Here is a 21326-nt window from a genome sequence, read left to right as displayed (position 1 = left end):
TTATAAAGGTGAAATGTAGCCCCTCTTTAAGCATTGATAACATTTTTCTTTTGTTAACATAGATATTTAATGTATGAGATGAACAAGGGGACTGGAGACCACCCTGATTTCTTAAGGTTTTATTCTTCATTAGGCTTGTTAAAGAATAGTTCATGCCCCTGTAAAAATGCCACTAAGTATATACAATGATACTATTCTCATTCAGCGGGAATAAATTCTGTATAGACCACATGGGTCAACAAACACCCTGAAACCTTGACAGGAAAAGGTTAGATCTTGTTAGACCACTACTCACATTAAGTTGATTCAAAGCAGTAGAATAAACTGGTAATACAACATGAACTTCTAAAATGTTGTGCACACAAATAATGTTCACTGTCCCATGGTTATCCTAATAAAATTGTCCCCTATATTAAATGGATGGGAGTCAGTGGATGTGGACAGTGACTCAGCAATACACTCCTCCAGCTCACTGCTATGTTCTGGACTCAACTCACTCAACTTCAAATGCCTAATTTAGAAGAATCATAGAATCATAGAATAGTTAGGGTTGGAAAGGACCTTGAGATCATCTAGTTCCAACCCCTCTGCCATGGGCAGGGATGGTCACACCACTTTCCTCTTCACTCAGATCAGACATTAAGTGGTATGGATGGCAAGAGGGATTGCCTATGTCTTTTCAAGTTCCTCATAATCAGAGCTTGAGGAAGTTTTGGCTTATGATTTGCGAATTTTACTGTGTTCTAGGGCATGTACCAGGCTAGGACCTACAATGTCTAACAAAAAGGTTAGGCACAACTGTTCATTCTAAGACTAGGACATGACTAAAGACCCGTTGAATTAAAAATTAAAACTTTCAGAAAAAAGAAAAAGAAAACTAAGACTCCTATGAAATGTGTCCCTCATACAACCAAATCTGTCATTCTTTACAGGAGGGACTGCAATTTCTTCTTTTAGACCAAACGTGAACACAGCATGTTCACGATCTTAAAGACGACTGTCTTTGAGATAACACTCAGTTGAGATTATGCTACACTGAGGAAGCAGCAGAACTGGATGGCCACAGCCTACCCATGATCTAGAGAGTTAGTCTGGCTGATTTGAAGTCTGTTTTATCTAGTCTTTCAGAGTTCAGAGAGAATGCTTTTTTTATGAACCACATCAGTCATAAGATAACATGCAGTTCTCTAGAACTGCAACTAGATGGATTTTAAAAAAGTAAATTTTAAGTTTTCCAGAACCTTCTGTCCTATAAAAATGGTGATCTTGAAGAGAATCATCTTATACACTAAAAATAGCTATGCAAAGAAAAAAACCCAAAAAACCCTAATAAAATTACATTATACTGAGAACATAAAAGCATACAGAAAACATGAAGGATGCACCAGTCCCCAATATTTTCTATCCAGCTGTCTACAAGTTACAATTTTGCATATGCATTATAGTTACATACCACACCTACACTACATTTATAGATTACTGCTACTCTCATAGTGAAATTCTGACATACCTTAGTGATCTGAGCAGTGATAGAATAAAACATGCATGTTTATATAGACTGTATTATATGTAGACATAATATATGTTAATACATACATGTAGCATATATGTATTAACAGGGTAGTCCTGCCTTCTTCTAAGGTCAACTCCAACTATAAACTGATATACAAATGTCTGTACGTGGAATTTCTCTATTTGCTTTAAGCAATGTAGAATGAGTTGCATTTAATGTCCTTTGAAGTCCCAGAATTGTGCAGAAACAGAGCAAGTCACTTAGGACTCCAGATAAGATCTGGTTGATGAAATAAATCCCAATCACTTTTATAGCTAGTAAAATGCCCCTGACTCCCATACAATGGAATTATGAATCATGACAATTTAGCTCTTGGTAACAATAAAGAAAACCTTTGAACATTTCTAGAAAATGATGCTTTACATATTGCTCAGTTAAACTTTAAACAATACAAGACCAGAAAGACTGTTGGAGGTCATTATTCACCTAGGTTTCTTCTGTTTGATTTTTTTTTCTTTTATGAAATAATAATGGACAGATCCCCGCCCCCACCCCCAACCCCCCACCCAGTTTTGTACTTCCATCTCTGTTTGAAGAACTCAAAAGAGAATATAAATCCTAGGGTGATCTAGCAATGGAGCAGATAAGGTTTTAGGAACAAAGTAAGTTGCTCAGAATGGTGAGAGGCTATTTTACCTACAGCTATTTTAGACACAGACCCACTATACAGGAAAAAATCTTTAAATCCTGTGTCTTTCTATTATGTCAGTGCTAGAATGCTTAAAATAGAAGCTGCTTTCTCATGTCCCCCAAATGAACTGCAATATACAAGCCAATTTGGATATGAAATTATTCAGTATTTTAGCTTACTATGAACTAAACCCCAACAATTATTTACTTCTTTTTTTAATAGGTGTCATTTAAAATACGACAGACAAATTTCATGTTATTTAAAGTTATGCAAAGAGGTTATGAGTACTGATTCTTCATAGCGGATTTTGAAGCTGGAAATGTAACATAAAACAGAGTCATTTTATCACCCAATGCTTGAAAAAAATTCTTAACTGTAAGAATTTGACTATGCTCTTTTTCCACCTGCATTACAAATCCATATATACGTAGCCAAAATTCACAAAGTTCACAATGTCTTATTTTCACATGATTTAAAATGTTGCTTCCTCCCAGGCATGACTGGGATCTTATCTGGATAATACTTGAGAACAGAACACAAGGAAACTATTCTGGTGTTTAAATTAGAACTGGTTTCTATCGTTGTACCTTTTTAAATTACAAGCACTGTGAAAGAAAATGGTTAAAGAGACAAGTTGACACACTGAAATTTAAAAACTCCTAGTTTTCAAAACGTATGATTTTGAAAAAGAAAGGAAATTTTGCTTTGTTCCTTTGCTAATCCAACAGCAGCAAACCTGATTGGAAAAAATAAAATGAAAATAATGAAAAATTTGTGACAGATCTTTGATGCAATTTTACTTTTTCAAGCTCTAGGCTGCACTCTGTGCACAGTGAAGTTTTATCTGTGCTTGTTTTAAAAACGCATTCAGTTCCTATATGGCAGCCCAGGAAGAGTTGCTGCAAAGAAGTCCCCAGCAATCTTTTGGGTATTTGGACCTTCATAATACATCTAGACAAAATTCCCAATTGGAAAAAATGATACATGAAGGAACCCATTGCATATGGATTCTCTATCGAGACCACATGTCTTGGTGAAATTCTACTTATGATGACAGGCAAATCAGAATCCTCCACTATAATGTGATGAGTCTTCTTTTACAATAATATTTTCAAATTAATTAGAATGTATAACTTAAAGAGTTACCAAAATACTAACTGTCAGCAATAGTTGTGACTTCCTCGTTCCGATACAACCAGCTGACAACAGGAGCAGGTGAACTAGTAACATGGCAAACAACTTCTGCATCTTCTCCCTGCCTGAACTCTTGTGGAGATACTATGTCTCGGAAAGTAAGTTTTTCTGAAAAGGAAGAAAACAGAATATAGTAAGTGTCTTCCAGTTCACTTAACACTGAAATTATATGTGACACCAAATCAGATAAAGATGACTATTAAACATTCTCATTGTGATAATACAGATTTTTTTCCATAACTTAATTTTTCGAGACAGGACACAAGTGGTCCTGGACACATGACTTCACTCTTTAGAAATGACTTTACAATAATTCTGCATGACGAAAACCTTGTTTTATTTATCTAAAATGAGCATGTTTTATGAACATATTTTCCATTCTTCCAGAGCCCAGTTTTGAACACCTACTTTTTTAGACTTTTATATATTCAGTTTAATAGTCTATATAGAATATATAGTATATATAGAAAAAAACCTTAGTATTATTAAGTCATAAGAAATTGTAGCATTTTTTGAGGGGAATTAACAAGATATTCTTAGGCCTGATGAGGCTTTTAATTTTTTCAACCCCAAATAACCAAACTTGATATTTAATTTTATTAGTGGCCTGAATAAGTTCTGTATTATTAGAATTTAGTGTTAGAAGTCCAAGACAACATTAATCCATGAAGTCATACAAGATCTAATGCAGAAACAAATTGCCTGACAAAAAATTCTGGAAGACTGCACACAGAATAAACAAACTGACCTATGTTCTTTCGGATCATAAACTGCCAGCTACGTTTTAGGGAACACTTTGGAGAACATAAGTCAAAGATGCAATTCTACCGCCACTGTTTTGTATTGGTAAAAGTGCAGGCTCAAATAACCCACAGTTCCCATAGCAGAGGGAGCACACTTTTGTTATATACATCTCTTACATACTTCTATAAATTATTTTTGTGAAATATTTGAAGAATGTGACTGTATGTAAGTCAGAAGAAAAACTGTCACAGACATCAGTATTGAACCAGACCCTAGTATCCTGCTTTCTCCTTACAATACGTCATAAACACAAACAATGAAACCTTTGTATGACTGTTGCCACAAATCTTTGTATGCCTTGTATAGGTCTTCAGGTTTATCTAGCCTCAGAATTATTAAAATTACCATAATAATTAAATTTATTCAAACATTAATTAAATAATCAATAATTAAAATTATTCAAACATTTCAAAAGATTTCAGCTTTTTTTCAGCAGTTTGCTAATGGAGTGACTGGCAGTTTTAAGCATACAAATGGATACCACAAAATCTGAAATCCTTTCAACTGCCAATTTTCAAACCATCATGTGATCACTTGCAACTGCTATCACCATTTTAAAGGTTGCTTTATCAACAGTTTTCCTTAAATTGTATTTTTTCATTATCCTAGTTATCTGTACTTTTCAGAAGTAGTGCGTTATGATTCAACTGAATTTTCTGTCCATTGTAATTCCTTAGTGCTCAGCCCATACACAAATAAATTTTATGACTATTGAAAAGCTATTCTCCAAAGAAATTAAGATAATAACTCAGTTGAAAGGCTGCTAGCAATGCCCTATCCTCACCAACAAAATCTTGCCTTCTATCTTCACTATATACTAGTTTAATGCATTGCTTTTGACTGATCTAAAGAATACAGTACAATGGAAAGTTATTTAACTAATTTGAAGAACAACCCACAGCCAAACAAAGAAACTCTCAGAAAATCTCTTGCCACAATAGAATGTATTTACTTTTCAAATATACTCCTCAATTAGTTGTTGGCAATTGAAATGCATTTTGGATATTCACCACCTTAAGCTTCAATTCCTTATGGGAAAATGGCATTATAAGGCCAAGAATAGGAAAAGACTGACATAAAAAACCCCTAATTCAGTGAAAACTCCACCTTTTAATGATATATATTGCACTTCCTGCCCTTTTATTTATGCACGTATTTGTAGCATTTTGTAGATATATTTGTAATTAAGAATTAGGTTGACATAACTTTTTCCTCATATTTCCTGTTTTCCATGAGGGACTACAATGTGTAAGATGGCATCCTAAGGATAAGTGATCTATAATAATAATAAAGTAGCCATCCATTTCATTTAAGTCTTTTTTGTAATATCTATTAACTAATCTGCAGGAGATGCAATTATTTGGAAGATAAGGTTCAGTGCCTAGAAAGGTATTTTGCAGAGGCTTTACTTTTTCAATAGCAGTGGCTTTTAAAACATAGTCTTTCATTTGATAATATTTTACTTACGATAAATTTCCAAAACAACAGTAGCTTCTTGAGTTTGTCCTTTAGCATCTGATGCTTGACATCGATATATACCAGCATCTTCTATATCTGCATTGTAAATGGTTAGACGTGATCGAACACCTTCTTTTTGAACAACCACTCTTTGACTAGAAACAATCTTCTCTCCTTGTGGATTGTACCAATCTATGTTGTCAGGCTCACCAATGGCTACAAACAAAACCAAAAAACAATCCAACTTTAGAAGTTCAGATAGACATGCTTACCAAGCGCACAATGTCTATGTAATGTCAGAGAACTGCTAAATTTTGAGAGTTGTGAGAAAGTTTGTAGAAAGACAAGCAATGCAAAACTGCAGGCAGATGTATTATTGTTGAGACTAGTAGCTCAAGGATTCAAGAGGGAAAAAAACACAGAAAGATATAAAGTCTTAAAAGAAAGAAACAAGCCATTCAGCAGTCACTGGATCAACAGGTCAAGTCATCCGTCAGTTGCATTGTCAATGTAGTCAGGCCATGTGTCATTGTCAATGGAAGATGGCAACTCAGCAACATCAAGGATCCATACCAGCAGCTGCAAATGCAAACTCTTCTCCCAACTAATACCTGGCTCAGTGGAAAAAACTTTTTGGGTGCTTCATTAGGCTAGAGAGGATAGTATAGCTTAGCCTAGTAGCTTATTTAACTCCTTAGATTAGACAAGTGAAACTATTTTAACTAAAGAAGCATCCTAAAATATATAAACTACCTGTATTGATACAGACAATTTAACCTGAGCTATTCAGTCTGTAACAAATAGTTTCTAGACTGGAAACCAATGAAGCCAATGAAGATCTACTATTTGCCACAATTTTCACAAGTCAATGTGAATATACAAAAATACACTAACTTAATACTGTGAATCAATTAATACAGTTTCAAATTGTGTACCCTAACTATTCTATGATTCTATGTAGAAGGTTCAAAATAGAAAAAAAATGTACCTACAAGAAAAGTGAATACATACCTGTGCATGTGAAGAACTTGGATTCACCCACACTGAGCTCAACTTTGCTAAGTGAAATTGTAACTTGAAGTAGAGCTGAAAAATATAAAGTAGGTTATGAACACATTTTGGCATTTATCAGTTAAAATTTCATATTTTCAGGTTTTGTATTTTCTGTTTCTGTACTACAGAGCCTGTGCAACAAATCTGAAAAGTTTCAGCTAAGAATTGTATCTTTTGAGCTGGAGTATATATAGAGGTGGAGAAAACAATCAAAATAAAGAAAAGATGTTACATGAAGGATAACAGCCTCACATACTAAAACTTATGACAAAATTTGAGAAAAAAGAATAGAAGGGATTGAAAGACACATAAACCAAAACTTCAGTGTATATCTGAAGTTTTAAAAAAATACTGTTTCAAGAATCTGAGGTTTTCAGTCTTGAAATTTAATAATTATGGTTCATTCTGCGTATGTGGAAATATTTCACCTCGTGGAAAACTGCAACACAAACACTGAGTATACAGTGTATACTCAATGTCCCAAGCTCACTAGATTACTTTTATATAATTGGCATGAAATTACAACAGGACAAACATCTCTAGAGGTGAGAAGTACTACACTCCAAACTAACTTTTTGGTGTGAAAAAATTTAAATTATTGTCACCATTTTGTACCGTGCCCTCCATAAGAAAACAGCTAAGAAGAAAAGTCACAAAAAAGCCCCCAGGAACACATCCTATTTCAGGCAAAAGTAAATGGCTGTATGTACTCTGTTTGCTAACATCAAAACCTGTCAGTCCATAAAGACCATCAGGAAGAAGACATGACTACCTAGAGGTGACGAAGAAACTGAAGTGGTCTGCAAAAATGTTGACTATAATACCAGAGCACATACTAGTACCATTTTCTTCGCAATAGCAAGGAAGACAGTGAAGGCTACTTTGGAACACAAGCATCGCACTGACACAGAGACTGTGATCATTCTCATCTATAGCCTTTACGTCCATGGTACCAGAAGCAAAGGCCAAACTTAAGAATGGGAAAGGAAATGCATTTCAGACAAAGTTTTATTTTTGTCTTAATAAGCATCAAGGGGTAATAAATCATCTAGGAGGCTACTCAAAACCTCATTTCTTCACTTACCTGTGAGGCTAAGCTCCATTTTAATCTCAGGACATATAACTGGCTGGTTGGAAACTGAGGTAGTAATCAATCCAGTGGTTGGAGAATTTCAAGAGATTAGAGCCTGGACACTTATTTCAAATCACAGACTCATTTTTTAGGTCCTGTGCCACCACTTGTCTGTATTTTTTTATAAAATTTGTAGTCTTCTAGAGTTACTTCAGAAATATGTATGCCAGCATTTCAGCAGTATTGCTTCAAGGACAATTTCATTGCTTAGTTGCAAGTAGTAAGTGATGTTGAACTACATAAATGTAACAGAATAAGTAAAAAATGTCAGGTAGAATGTAAGGAATTCCATGATGAGAGGTGAAAAGTTAGAAAATATACTTTCCTCATCAATGAAATAGGTATCTGAGTCTGTAAAACACAGTTTTGGCAAATGGCTGAACTCCACTTAAAATTCTTAACATAAGTACAATTATAAACTCTGTGGAGACATGCTAGCTACATCTCTGAAACCAAAAGGAAATAATATCTCCTACATATGATACTTTAATATTTCCAAGATAGAAAAATATAAGACCATCTGTTCATTTTCCCCAGCTCTGCTTCATGTAAATAGAACAAATCAGAAAGGAAAATATTGTCCAAGTGATTAACCTAGCAATCTGTGCTTATTAAGTAGTCAGGCAAATAGTTCAGTAGTTTGCTAGAAGAAGGCTCACTCATCGCTTACTGAAAGCATATTGCAAAGAGACAACCCATCCAGAAAGTTTTATATTACTTCTAAATTTATTACAAGTAGAACTACGTAGGTACATTAGAGGGCTATAAGCTCTGATGAAGATGGCACGCAACGTATGCACAATTCAAGTTACTGCTGTACACTAACAGCTAATGGATTAATATAAAAGGGAGTTGTTTGTACAGACTGGTCAGAAGGTCTTTGAACACACAGGTGAATGCTTATTTTATCAGGTCAGCAAAGATGTTCCAAAAAATTCCAAGTCAGTAGAGGCTCTATCTAGCTATGCTAAACTAAGTTCAGAAATTGACAGTATCTTCTTGACAGATGTGACAAAATACTCTCAAGTTTCATAACTAGCTGCAAAGAATAAATAAATAAAAAAATCAATAAATAAAAGGCAAGATCTAGAAGATGTCTTCAGGTACACTGGAGTGTAATGCTACTGTAGTATAGCTGTTCTGGGAAAAAGCAAAGTCAGTCAGGGCTTCATTTAGTCTTTAGTATGTATTCGGTTTTGTAGCAAAAAAAACCCCAAACACTATTAGCACTAGGGGGTACAATCAATCCCTTCCCTTTTGATCATAGCTATTATAAAAGAATTATTATCAACTGTACCACACTAAGCAGATTCTGTTGAATTATTCCTTAATGGGTTTAAAAATCACTTAGGAAGATAAGTAAGGGCAGTAATAAGAGGTGTATTTGTTCTGTTAAACATGGAGACAGATGACTATTCATAAGGCCTAATATGCAGTAGACTAATTGATTTCAGCACTATTTGCAGGAGTATCCTTTCACATTCAGATCAATAGATCTGAATGCATTTTAGAATTTACTGTTGAGCAAAGAGACAGCACTCTGCTATGGAGGTGTCTTTCTAAATATGTTGGGCTGCAAACCCACTGAAAGGGAGAGGATAACGTGAAGGCAGTAAATAGGAAAGGGCACAGCTATGAAGACAAAACAAAGCATAGCCTGGTATCAACATGGAACAAAGGAGAGGAGCAATAGCTACAGAGGCTAATTTTGATGGCTTTGGCAGTGGCTTCTAGGAAAAAAAGTAGACTGCAAGACACAGCTGAGGACTGTATTCTTTGTGAAGGTCCTAATTCAGTTTTCTTACCACAGTTACACCCTAAGCTATTAGCATGCTTTGACTTCAGGTAGTAAGTAAACTTACTTGGGTGATGTGTTTTTTCTTTCAGTAAATGATTACAATAGTATTTAATATTTAATATGCTTAGAAAACTCGCCTTCATTATTTGTGAGCATGAAGAAATTAGTAAGTTTTTAACTAGTATCAAATTCAATCCCAGAACAAACATTCACCCAGTTAATCCTTTCCTCCTTTATTATGCAGGCTTCTGAGAACACTGCTTAAATCCACTGACTCTCAGATAAAAGCAAACGGGCTTTGAATGAAAATTACACTAACACGATACTTGCAGAAATGTATTCTCCCTTAAATTTCTAAGATTTTCTAGTTTAAATATATTTGAAACACCAAAAACAGTGCTTTGTTTTTTCTTTTGTAACACTATACTTCACATCCATTTGGACTCCTAAGCTTAAATGAGAAAACAGAAATTATTAAATGTACACTGAACTTGTTAAGTAGCAGACAATTTAAGGGCATTTTCCTTTAGGGCAAATGCTTTTTTAGGTCTTTTTTTTAAAATATCAAACAGTTAACATATTTCAACTATTAATTTAGCAAATTCAGAAATACAAAACCATTATACAATCCCTAAAGTTGCAGTTCTTTAAGAGAAAGTCTGATTTGTGCTGCTTCAATAAGTAATCTAATAATGGGGAACCATACAGGTCTGCCCTAAAGAACTCCATTAAAACAACAGTACAAAATAGACCTGAATTAAAGTCTGTTAAGCTCTTTGCACTCAAGAGACAGAATCAACAAATAGAAATAATGTTCATAGACATCTTAAATCACCTAAGGTACTCTTTTTTTCTTCATATAGACAACGAAGAAGACTTCAACACTGTAGACCTTTTGAAGAAGGAACAGCATGAAGTCAGATGTTACAGAAAAGAAAGATTAAAACTAATGGCATCATTATGAAAATGATCATCATTGAACAGCAAACCTTCAACAAAGGATTGAACAAAATGCTAGAAAAAAAAAGATTTTATCACATAGCGACACATCTAGGACCTCCATCCCTGGGAAAGTGATGGAACACCTTATCCTTGATGCCATCTTAAGGCATGTCAAGGATAAGAGGGTTATGAGGGGCAGTCAACATGGCTTTACCAAGGGGAAGTCATGCTTGACCAACCTCATAGCCTTTTATGAGGAAATAACATTGTGGATGGATGATGGCAGAGCGGTGGATGTGGTCTACCTTGACTTCAGCAAAGCATTTGACACAGTCTCCCACAGCATCCTCATAGCTAAACTGAGGAAGTGTGGTCTGGATGATCAGGTAGTGAGATGGACTGCGAACTGGCTGAAGGACAGAAGCCAGAGAGTTGTAGTCTATGGGGCGGAGTCCAGTTGGAGGCCTGTATCTAGTGGAGTGCCTCAAGGGTCAGTATTGGGACCAGTATTATTTAATATATTCATCAATGATTTAGATGAGGGAATTGAGTGTACTGTCAGCAAGTTTGCTGATGACACTAAGCTGGGAGGAGTGGCTGACACGCCAGAAGGCTGTGCTGCCATCCAGCGAGACCTGGACAGGCTGGAGAGTTGGGCAGGGAGAAACTTGATGAAATATAACAAGGGAAAGTGTAGAGTCCTGCATCTGGGCAGGAACAACCCCAGGTTCCAGTATAGGTTGGGGAACGACCTGTTAGAGAGTAGTGTAGGGGAGAGGGACCTGGGGGTCCTAGTGGACAGCAGGATGACCATGAGCCAACACTGTGCCCTTGTGGCCAAGAAGGCCAATGGCATCCTGGGGTGTATTAGAAGGGGGGTGGTCAGTAGGTCGAGAGAGGTTCTCCTTCCCCTCTACTCTGCCCTGGTGAGACCGCATCTGGAATATTGTGTCCAGTTCTGGGCCCCTCAGTTCAAGAAGGACAGGGACCTGCTGGAGAGAGTCCAGCGCAGGGCGACAAAGATGATTAAGGGAGTGGAGCATCTCCCTTATGAGGAAAGGCTGAGGGAGCTGGGTCTCTATAGTTTGGAGAAGAGGAGACTGCGGGGGGACCTTATTAGTGTATATAAATATATAAAGGGGGAGTGTCATGAGGATGGAGCCAGGCTCTTCTCAGTGGCAAACAATGATAGGACAAGGGGTAATGGGTATAAACTGGAACACAAGAGGTTCCACTTAAACTTGAGAAGAAACTTCTTCTCAGTGAGGGTGACAGAACACTGGAACAGGCTGCCCAGGGAGGTTGTGGAGTCTCCTTCTCTGGAGACATTCAAAACCCGCCTGGACACATTCCTGTGTAACCTTATCTAGGTGTTCCTGCTCTGGCAGGGGGATTGGACTAGATGATCTTTTGAGGTCCCTTCCAATCTCTAACATACTGTGATACTGTGATACATTTATATCTAAATGAACTGTCTATGGGGAAGAAATCCTCTCATCTGCATACCCAGTGAAAAGGAGATAATGTTCTCATTGAGTTTGTGAAGACTGTGAGTCTCAGTGTTTTAAAGCACCTTATACACTTGTAATCCTTCAAAACCAAAAAATAATGCTAAAGATTCTTTTTTTCCTCTGTGTGTTGGAACCTAGAGTGAATATTTAATCCACATAGCCTATTGAAATGTAATGCCCTCCAAATTTTATCATTTAAATGTACTTTTATGTTCTTCTCAATTTGTTTTAGCAGTTTAATAAACCATATATAGGTTGTTTTTTTTTAATTCAGACAGCATTCTAATATCCTGTAAGCACTATAACCTTGGGTTTTTTTCTTATGAATAAAGATATATTAAGTGGTGCAATCACAGCCTGTCTTGTTTTGCAGAAATATCTGACAGACAAACAGCATCTGCAACGCCAAAGCCCAAGAACTTAAAATCTGGGGAGGATGGTTATTTTTCAGCCTTTTAGTGGGCAAGCTACTGCTAAATCATAACATATCACTTCTCTAGGGTATGACAGTACTGAAAGATACTTGTTACATTCTTAATTGCTTGACATCGAGCTTCATAATTAATTAAGTAGTCCAGTATAACTGAACTTTCCATTTCATCACATTAGCATTAATTTGGATTTGTCAGTAGGAAACACAGGCCTGATACAGTTCTAAGGTTTTAGATGAATCATTATGGATTTTTTGTTGAATTTCTATCTTACAGAACACAGAGTAGTTTATTTTTAGGTAGACAAAACAGTCTTTGTGTCATCATGAATTCATTTCCTACATCTGATGAAGTGTCATTTTCCCTGATGAGAAGAGCTAGAAGTCACACAAAGTTCAAACTGCCTTCTGAGGCATAACAGATGTTACAGGGGTGAAATGCATAATGCAAGATAACCAACACGATCCAGCTTTGTGCAACAATGGTCAAATATTGAAGCACAGTCAGAAAATCCTCTGTTTAATACTCTTTTCTATGGCACTTGCAGAAGAACCAGTAAAATAGATAAGCTATTAATATCTGAGTAGAGACTACAACTATAAAACAGGACATCGCTTAAACAAAGTCTGCTATTTGCAACTTTATTCTCAAGTCTTATCTCAAACAGACGTTACTCACTACTGTCCCCTCCCTCCCCCCACATTAAGGAAACTACATTTTAGAAAAAAACATAAATACAAAACTGTGAGTTTTATTAAGATTTCCCAGCAGACGGATACTGGGAGCTCAGTTCTCTCAAAACTTAAGAGACGGGATAATGACGTAAATATTTAAATACAGATTTAGAAGCTCAACCTTATTCAGATTTTCTAAAGAATATTTCATCAATATTTAGTCCTGATGTAAATTTCTACTCATGACTTTGAAGTTTATCTCCAAAATCAAGATTAAACTATATCCGATCAAAAAAAATATGGAGATAAATAATTTTATTTACTTGGAAGTCTGGTTTTTGTCAGGAAAGATTTTCTGTAATTAAAAGGCATGACTTTTGGAGGACTTTAGCTATAAAACGTATTCTGACAGACATGACATGATGCAGATATGTAATTATATTTAAGTTATTTTAGCTAAATTTAGTAGAGCTTCTTATTATGAATGAAAAGTATAGAGAGAAGTTTTAAATTCATTGCTTAATAGAATATTACATTATTTTAACTGTAAAGAAGCATACCAGGGAATCTTTATCATACATTGATCTCATACATAAATAATTAGATAGGTATGTAGGGAAGAATAATATAGAATAGGATGATCATACTTATCAAAGCTTAACACCACCTTAACAAAATCTCACACTGAAAATGTTTGGGTTTGGGTTTTTTTTTGCAACAATAAACAGAACTATTTTAAGAGCTTATAAATTTTAAGAAACATGCATCCTAAACTTAAAATTACATAGTCAGTGAATTCTTAACTTCAAAATTTCTTCTACACCCAAGGCAGAATATCCAAAACACCCAGAAGTATCTTAATAAGCCTGAAAAATTCAGACCTTAATCTTTAAAGTAACAGTTTTTCAGAAACAGCAAACTAGGATGAGCGATGTAGAGTCAGTGGGAGGGCAGGCACACGTTTGGTGGGTGGGCTTATTTTATATTCAATCTTAAAACTCTTTTCCCAAGTTAAAAAAGTGATAGGATGAGAAGAAACAGCCTGAAGTTGTGCCAGGGGATGTTTACATTGGGTATTTGGAAAAATTTCTTCACTGAAAGGGTTATCAAGTACTGGAACAGGCTGCCCAAGGGAAGTGGTTGAGTCACCCTCCCTGGAGGTATTTTAAAGATACATAGATATGGCACATGGGGAGACGATTTAGTGGTAGACTTGGTAATGTTTGGTAACAGTTGTATTTGATGATCTCCATGGTCTTTTCCAACCTTAATTTGATGGGGTTTTTTTAAATCTAACCTAAAATGGATTTAATAAAATTTGCAAAATTTAAAAGCTTCTAGTAAAGAAAGTGATACAAGCTGAGTACAAAACCTTAATAATAATACATTGCTCTTAAGAAACAGAAATCATGGATGATACAGCTGGTAATATTTAGTTGAACAGGAATATTTTTAATCTTAATAAATTTAAAATGTATTTTAATACATATCATCCTTCCACCTCCTGTTACCAGCACTGGTCCAGGCCTTCTTCACAAGAAGCAGTTCATAAACTGTATCATAGACATACTGTATCTGTATCACAGATGTGCTGCAACTTAAAGCCATCACCTGCTGTGAGAGGCTGAGAGAGCTGAGTCAGTTCAGCTTGGAGAAGAGAAGGCTCAGGGTGAGTTCTCATCCATGTGTATAAATACCTGATGGGTGGGTAAAGAAGAGGGAGCCAGACTATTCTCCGTGGTGCCAGTGACAGGGTAAGTGGCAACATGTACAAACTCAAATACAGGAAATTCTGTTTAAACATAAGAAAGCACTTTTTTTTTTACTGTGAGGTTGGTCAAACGCTTGCACTAGTCGTCGATTCTGTCTTTGTTGATATTAAAACCTTAACTGGACACCACCCAGTGGTAGAAACTTTTAAAAACTACATTTCTTCATTGTTTCTTGGTAGTCAGCAACAGTTAGTTTGATAACATGCCAAGACAGTAACTGAACATGTACACCCTAATTGAAGAGTACATTCATACTGCCTTCAGAACAGCAGCAGTAAACATGATACTAGAACCAGGACTCAGGAAAAAAAAAAAAAAAAAAAAAAAAAAAAGAAACAAAACCCCAAGGTGATTCACTGCCAAAACTCTTTCCTCAAAACCAGGCAGTAGCACAAATGGTCATTCAAATTGCAGAAGGGTACAGGATTGAGCCAGCATTCTAAGTATGTGGGATCTGAGCATGACGTGAATGGTATGGAATAAGGGATGGATACTGTCCTGGGTTCAGCAGCAGCAGTCAGTTTTTCTCCTTCTTAGTAGATGGTGCAGTGCTGTGGTTTTGACTTTCGGCCTGGGAATAATACTGATAAAGCCGATGTTTTCAGTTGCTGGTCAGAATGTTTACCCTGACCTAGGATTTTGTGAGTCTCATGCTCTGCCAGGGAGGAGGGGAAGCCGGGAGGAAGCAGGGACAGGACACCTGACCCAAACTAGCCAAAGAGGTATTCCATACCACAGCACGTCATGCTCAGGAGGTAGAACTGAGAGTTCCCGGAAGGGCTGGATCACTGCAGGGTGGGGGTGAGGTACCGGTTGGTGAGCGGTTGTATTCTCTTCCTTGTTATTTCCTTTCTCATTATTATTATTGGTGGTAGCAGTAGTGATTTGTGTTATACCTTAGTTATTAAACTGTTCTTATCTCAACCCATGGGAGTTGCATTCTTTTGATTCTCCTCCCTGTCCCTCCAGGAGTGGAGGGAAGAAAGGTGGGGGGGGGGGAAGTAGACTGCGTGGTTCTAATTTACGGCCTGGGCTTAAACCACGACAGCTCTTTACAACCTATATCCAAACAACATGCTTCTCAAACTTCTACTCAAAAGTTGTCTGTAAGGATTTTATTGAATGCCAAACACATTAACTCTTCAAATGATCACATAACCAATTCAACATCACTAATCTAACAAAAAGGAGAGTAAGAGACAAAAATACTGGAATCTTATATCTGTATCAACAGCACAGCACTGGGAAGCTTCTTCTGAGTCTGGCAGACCCTGCAATTTCAAAATTCTTTCCTACAGCTTGCACATTACAAGATACCGGTTGATCTATGTCCCTTATGATTCTAATGAGTGGTAGAAGACATTGTGAAGAATGGATTCCTCCATGTATCAGTGGGAGCCAAAGGTTTTTCCATTCTTAAACAATATACAAACCATGCTCACAAAATGCCTGCTTCAAGCACATTCTACAGAGGAGTCATATAATGTTTGTTTCTAATGTGGAGTAAGTATTCAGAGATTTCTCTAAAATGAAAACATAGCTGCTAAAAGTACTCTAATAAGATAAGGCAAGAAATCAGATCACATAAATATGGGATCAATGTATCTTGTCTGACTGAAAAACAACAGAACTTTGAAGTGAAAGGCAGTCAGTCCCTTCCCCTCAATATTCACCAGAAAAACACTGAAATTAGGCCTTGAGTTCAAAAGTTATTAGGTGAGATTAACAAACTAGTAGATGGCTTGATGCAGCATCTACTACATTGCATGCAACTTGTCTTTTGGGAACTGTTGCTAAAAACATCGTAGTGTCTATAAAATGTACCAGTAGCAAATAAGTTAAACTAGAACAATAAATAAAGTCAGCAACAGAAAGAGCAGCATATAATTAACTTAATCTTGAATAAAACACACCAACTAATCAATGTCTATGTAGCTCAACAGAGAGCATTTTAACCCTGATTCCAAGAACCTCTAAACAATCAACTGGACTGGCTTTTCTCACAGATTTGTCCTTTTTTATTTTTTCTTGTGAAAGGTGACACATCCAAAAATTATCTGTTTCAGAGAAATAATTTATCTAGAAAAACCTTTTGTGCCTCAAAAATCAGTTACAGTCTCTGTCCAGAGTTTTCTTTAAAACAAGTTCATTCCCATGTTTTGGAACTACACAAATCCCCACATTTTTAAGTGTAAGAGTTGACAAAGACATTGTAGACATGACCCAAGGATGTTAGTTTGACATCTCAAGAAAATTAATTTATAGCTCAAAGAGAAATGAACTGCCCCATTCACAGTCTATTTCTGAAATCTGCTATGCTGTTGAGGACAGACATCATCAGGACATGGAGAAATAACTACAGGGACTTCTTGCTGCCAGGCACATATATCTAGGCAGTGTCTAAGTTCAGATTTAAGAACTTGCTGCCTTTCTCTTGGCACTAGTCACTTTGCCTGCATGCATGAGACACTCCAAACTGGCTGGAATTCAGTATTTGTTTGTTTGTTTGTTTTTCCTCTTCCTTCCATTAAGTCCTTGAAAAGCTTGCACCTACAGTTTGAAATGCACTAGTCCACAGTCCAGTACTCATTATTTTTTTACTTTTCCAGTACTACTAACACATCCAGGACTTCAAAATATTATCAACTAGGACTGATCCTAACAACAAAAATATCTGCATCAGCCACTAATTATGCTTAGAAAGAAAGAAACTGGAAGCACAAGATGGAGAATTAGCCATTTTGATACATGTTTCCTCTACATAGTCCTTTACTTTCTGCTTCGGGAATTTACAAGAAAAGTAATTAAAGATGTTAGAGTACATAACTTAGAGTATTTAGACAATCTTAGTCAGAAACATCTTGATATATAATTATTTGTATGAATGCATTTTATCTTTCATTGAAAGCTTTTAAAATATTACCTTATTTCAATGGCACAAAACCCTAGAATTACTGTTGCATGTATTTTTATCTATAATTTAAAGGTATCCTGTTGGTATAGTTTAAATAATTAAGTGATGATTTTGATACAATTACTGAAAATACATTTTAATAAAAAAAAATCATAAATTACCCGAACAATGCTGAAAGCTGCCAGATGACAGTGTTTAGTGATACTTCTATTTAGTAATCAACTGAAGATACTCAACATTCAATAAACATTAAAATATTTTAGAAAAATAATCCTTTATCACAGTCTTACCCTGAATGGTTAAATCCCGAAGAAACATGAAATTGGATCTAATAAATGTCCATTCAAAAAATGCTTGGAAATCATTGTTACAGAAGTATGTCTGTTGGAAATATCATACCAATCAGGTCCACAATGTACTTGTTTCTATGGCTGTTAAAATCACATTGCAAAGACAATACGCTTTCATGCACAGGCCTCCACAATGCTGAATGCTCCCAATCCACTTTTAACAAACAGTATATTATTACACAATGTATATTTAATTTCTTTAAGAATTTTTCTTGCTGCTTCAGTATATAGATCAATATATTAAAAGGATAGGTATATTAAAGTATAAAGAAAGGATAACCTACACACAGAAATAATTCAATTACCTTACAGGTAACTATCTTTATTCTGCAAAAAGCTTGTCATCTACAGAAATTTCTAGGCTAAATCTGGGATGGGTTGAGGTGTGAAATTTAATTATTTTTCTTTATAGCTCTGAAAAACTGGGACGAAATTGCAGAATTATTTAGGTTGGAGATGACCTCTAAAGGCTATTTTATCCAACCTCTGTCTTACAGCAAGGCTTAATTCCAAACTTTATTAGTTACCTTGGTCAAATAAGCAAACTTCTCTTTCATGTCTGGATTACAATCTTACATTAGAAGTTAAAATGGAGATGAAATTTTAAAGATTTAAAATCTTTCCCTCATTATGTCTATTCATTTAGGACTTGCTGAAAGTATGTGCTCATGCGCTGGACTGATTCAATCTGGGTGTAAATTTATTCCATAAAAAAGTATCTTCAAAAACATTAAAATACATAAAAAGATAATTTTCTGATTTATTTTAAATTATCTGAAAAAGCAAAATAATTATTTCTGAATGACATCTGGGTAAATACTTTGAATGAATTGTTCCTCAACCCTCTATTCAATGCTGGTAATGTTACAGCTGGAGTACCATGTGCAATTTCAGGCACCTAGTTCAAGAAGGATATGGGGAATCTGGAGGAATCCAGCAAAGGGATGAGCAGCTTAGAGCAAATGTCTCATGAAAAAATTATGAAGGAAACTGGCTTTTTTGTTCTGGCAAATACAATGCTGAGTATCGAGCTAATAACTGCATACAACTTATTGGAACAGAGTTACAAATATGTCAGAAACAAGCTCTTTTCAGTATGTAGGTTGTTGGACAACATAGTAATTGAGAAGACTGCAAACTGTGGACCTCATGAAAAATTAAAATCACTAGAAGCATGTGACATCAGAAAAGAAGTTGTGGTGTCTATTATCCTTGCAGAGTTGACTAGTCAAAGCTGTGATCTGACTGAATGCATGACAGTCTTGCTGTAAAGAGGAGATTGGAAGAGATGACCTCCCAAATGCTTCCCAAACAACATTCCTATCATGTAGCGACACTAAGAGAAATACCGTGAAGTTAGGCGACAAGAAGACAAATTAAAATTTTGTCTGCCAAAGTAAGAAACAGGCAGAGATTATCCAGTTGATATGAACAGATGATAGCTCAGAGAAAACCTCTTAAGAAACACACTGATTTAACAAGCTAATCAAATCTGAATTCAGTATCTCTGACAGAATACAAAGAGTCTATCACATCCTGATATACAAAATTACTTATGCTAAGCCAAAACTATTGTATGATTCATTTTATAAATAAGGAAAAAAACTTGAAATGTTTTTACTTAATATTGCTGCAAGTCTTTTTCCTCTTCCTGTAACAGAAAGTTATCATTCCTATTCGTAAATCATCACAAATTGAGGTAGTGTTTGTATAAGAAAGATCATACAGGAACAACGCATCACGTATTGGTCATAATGTGCAATCCTAATGCTGTATTATCAAAACCACAATTGATGGAAGCCTACATATCAGAGTATCCTGTGAATTAAGGCTCCACAGTCCTATGTTTTAGGAATGAGAAGAACAACTGAAGGATGCTTTTTCCTGTAACACTCTTGTGAAAAAAAGGCCACATCTTCAGCTGATGCAAATAAGTATTCTAACATCAATGAGAACCCCTCTTGCTAATTATGTAATAAACATGTAAAATGCAGACAAGAAGAGTGGATTTCTAATTACACTGTTTCCCAGTTGTCAAAAAGCTAGGCAGTTCAAGTGCAAACCACATGATACAGCTTTTGATCTTTGGATAAAAGTCAAAAATATTTCTGACACACAGAGTACTCCGTTACACCAAAGAAAGGTTTTATTTTAGATATGAATTAACAAAGTTCTTCTTCTATGTATGCTCTGGTCTTTCAAGACCCATGGAATCAGAAAGGAAATACCAGATTTAAGAGCATGATCTGACACTGAATTCTCATATGGGAAAATACAGCTCCTACTGTTAAACATCCATTCCAGTATTTCAAATTCTAAAAATTAAATTGCTTGGGACCTGATTTATAATGACTTCAATCTCACTATTGAAGCTGTTATAATGAGATATAAATAAGATTCTAAAAATCTAAAAATTATATTCAAGATAACTGACTGTATTTGGGTATGAAACACATGTATGTTTTTATACTTCAAATCACATTTGAGTATCTATTCAGAATTCAGAATGTTTAAAAGTTAGGATATAGAGAAGTTTTACAGATTCTTTAGATCTAGTAAAAGATAGGCCTTACTTGACTTTGAGAAGCAATGTAGATGTCTAATAAAGGGCTTCATCACTTTTAACTTTTTAAACTTGAATATACTTGAATTTAACTAAAAATACTTGAATACTTCAAAACCAGCAATTAACTAATAATACATCACTCAGGAAAACAGAACAGTTATCTGGGAAATATGTCATGAGACAGAACTGCTATTGGTTGAACAAGTTTTGCTGCTGTTTTACTGAATACTGAACCGATATCACAAAGTACTCAATAGAAAGTTTATTTGTTAATATTAAGTAAAATCTGGCAGACTTCTCCCTACATATTAAGCAAGATTTCAGCTGGTATTATCTTTAGTCTTTGATCCATGCAGCTAAGACACATCTAAGACAACAGAGAATTGAGATGTGTTTAAAGAGCCTCAATAATACATTTTACAAGTATTATCCTGAAAAAAGGCCTATAAGTTAATCAGTTGATTTCTAATTATACTTGACATCCTCCTTGCTGTTGATTTTAATAGCATTGATTATCTTTGTT

At 35.5% G+C, this 21326-nt stretch overlaps 1 protein-coding gene across 2 annotated transcripts in view; it reads right to left on the bottom strand.

Annotated features, from left to right (window-relative positions):
- The window catches only part of NCAM2 (neural cell adhesion molecule 2), a gene marked incomplete at both ends in the record, with an annotated part of 278388 nt that overhangs the window by 115693 nt on the left and 141369 nt on the right, over nt 1-21326 (bottom strand). The window contains 3 exons of one of the 2 annotated variants that reach the window (XM_080614205.1): nt 3363-3506; nt 5670-5876; nt 6672-6746. The exons of the other annotated variant lie outside the window; for it this stretch is intronic. Of the exons in view, the coding sequence (XP_080470331.1) occupies nt 3363-3506; nt 5670-5876; nt 6672-6746 (426 nt within the window). The remainder of the gene's footprint in view (nt 1-3362; nt 3507-5669; nt 5877-6671; nt 6747-21326) is intronic. 2 annotated transcript variants of the gene reach the window in all.

This window comes from Psittacula echo, assembly GCF_963264785.1.
Source record: "Psittacula echo genome assembly, chromosome: 3".
Taxonomy (NCBI): Eukaryota; Metazoa; Chordata; class Aves; order Psittaciformes; family Psittacidae; genus Psittacula; species Psittacula echo.
Note: the sequence above shows the minus strand (reverse complement) of the source record. Positions and strands in the feature narration are given on the sequence as shown.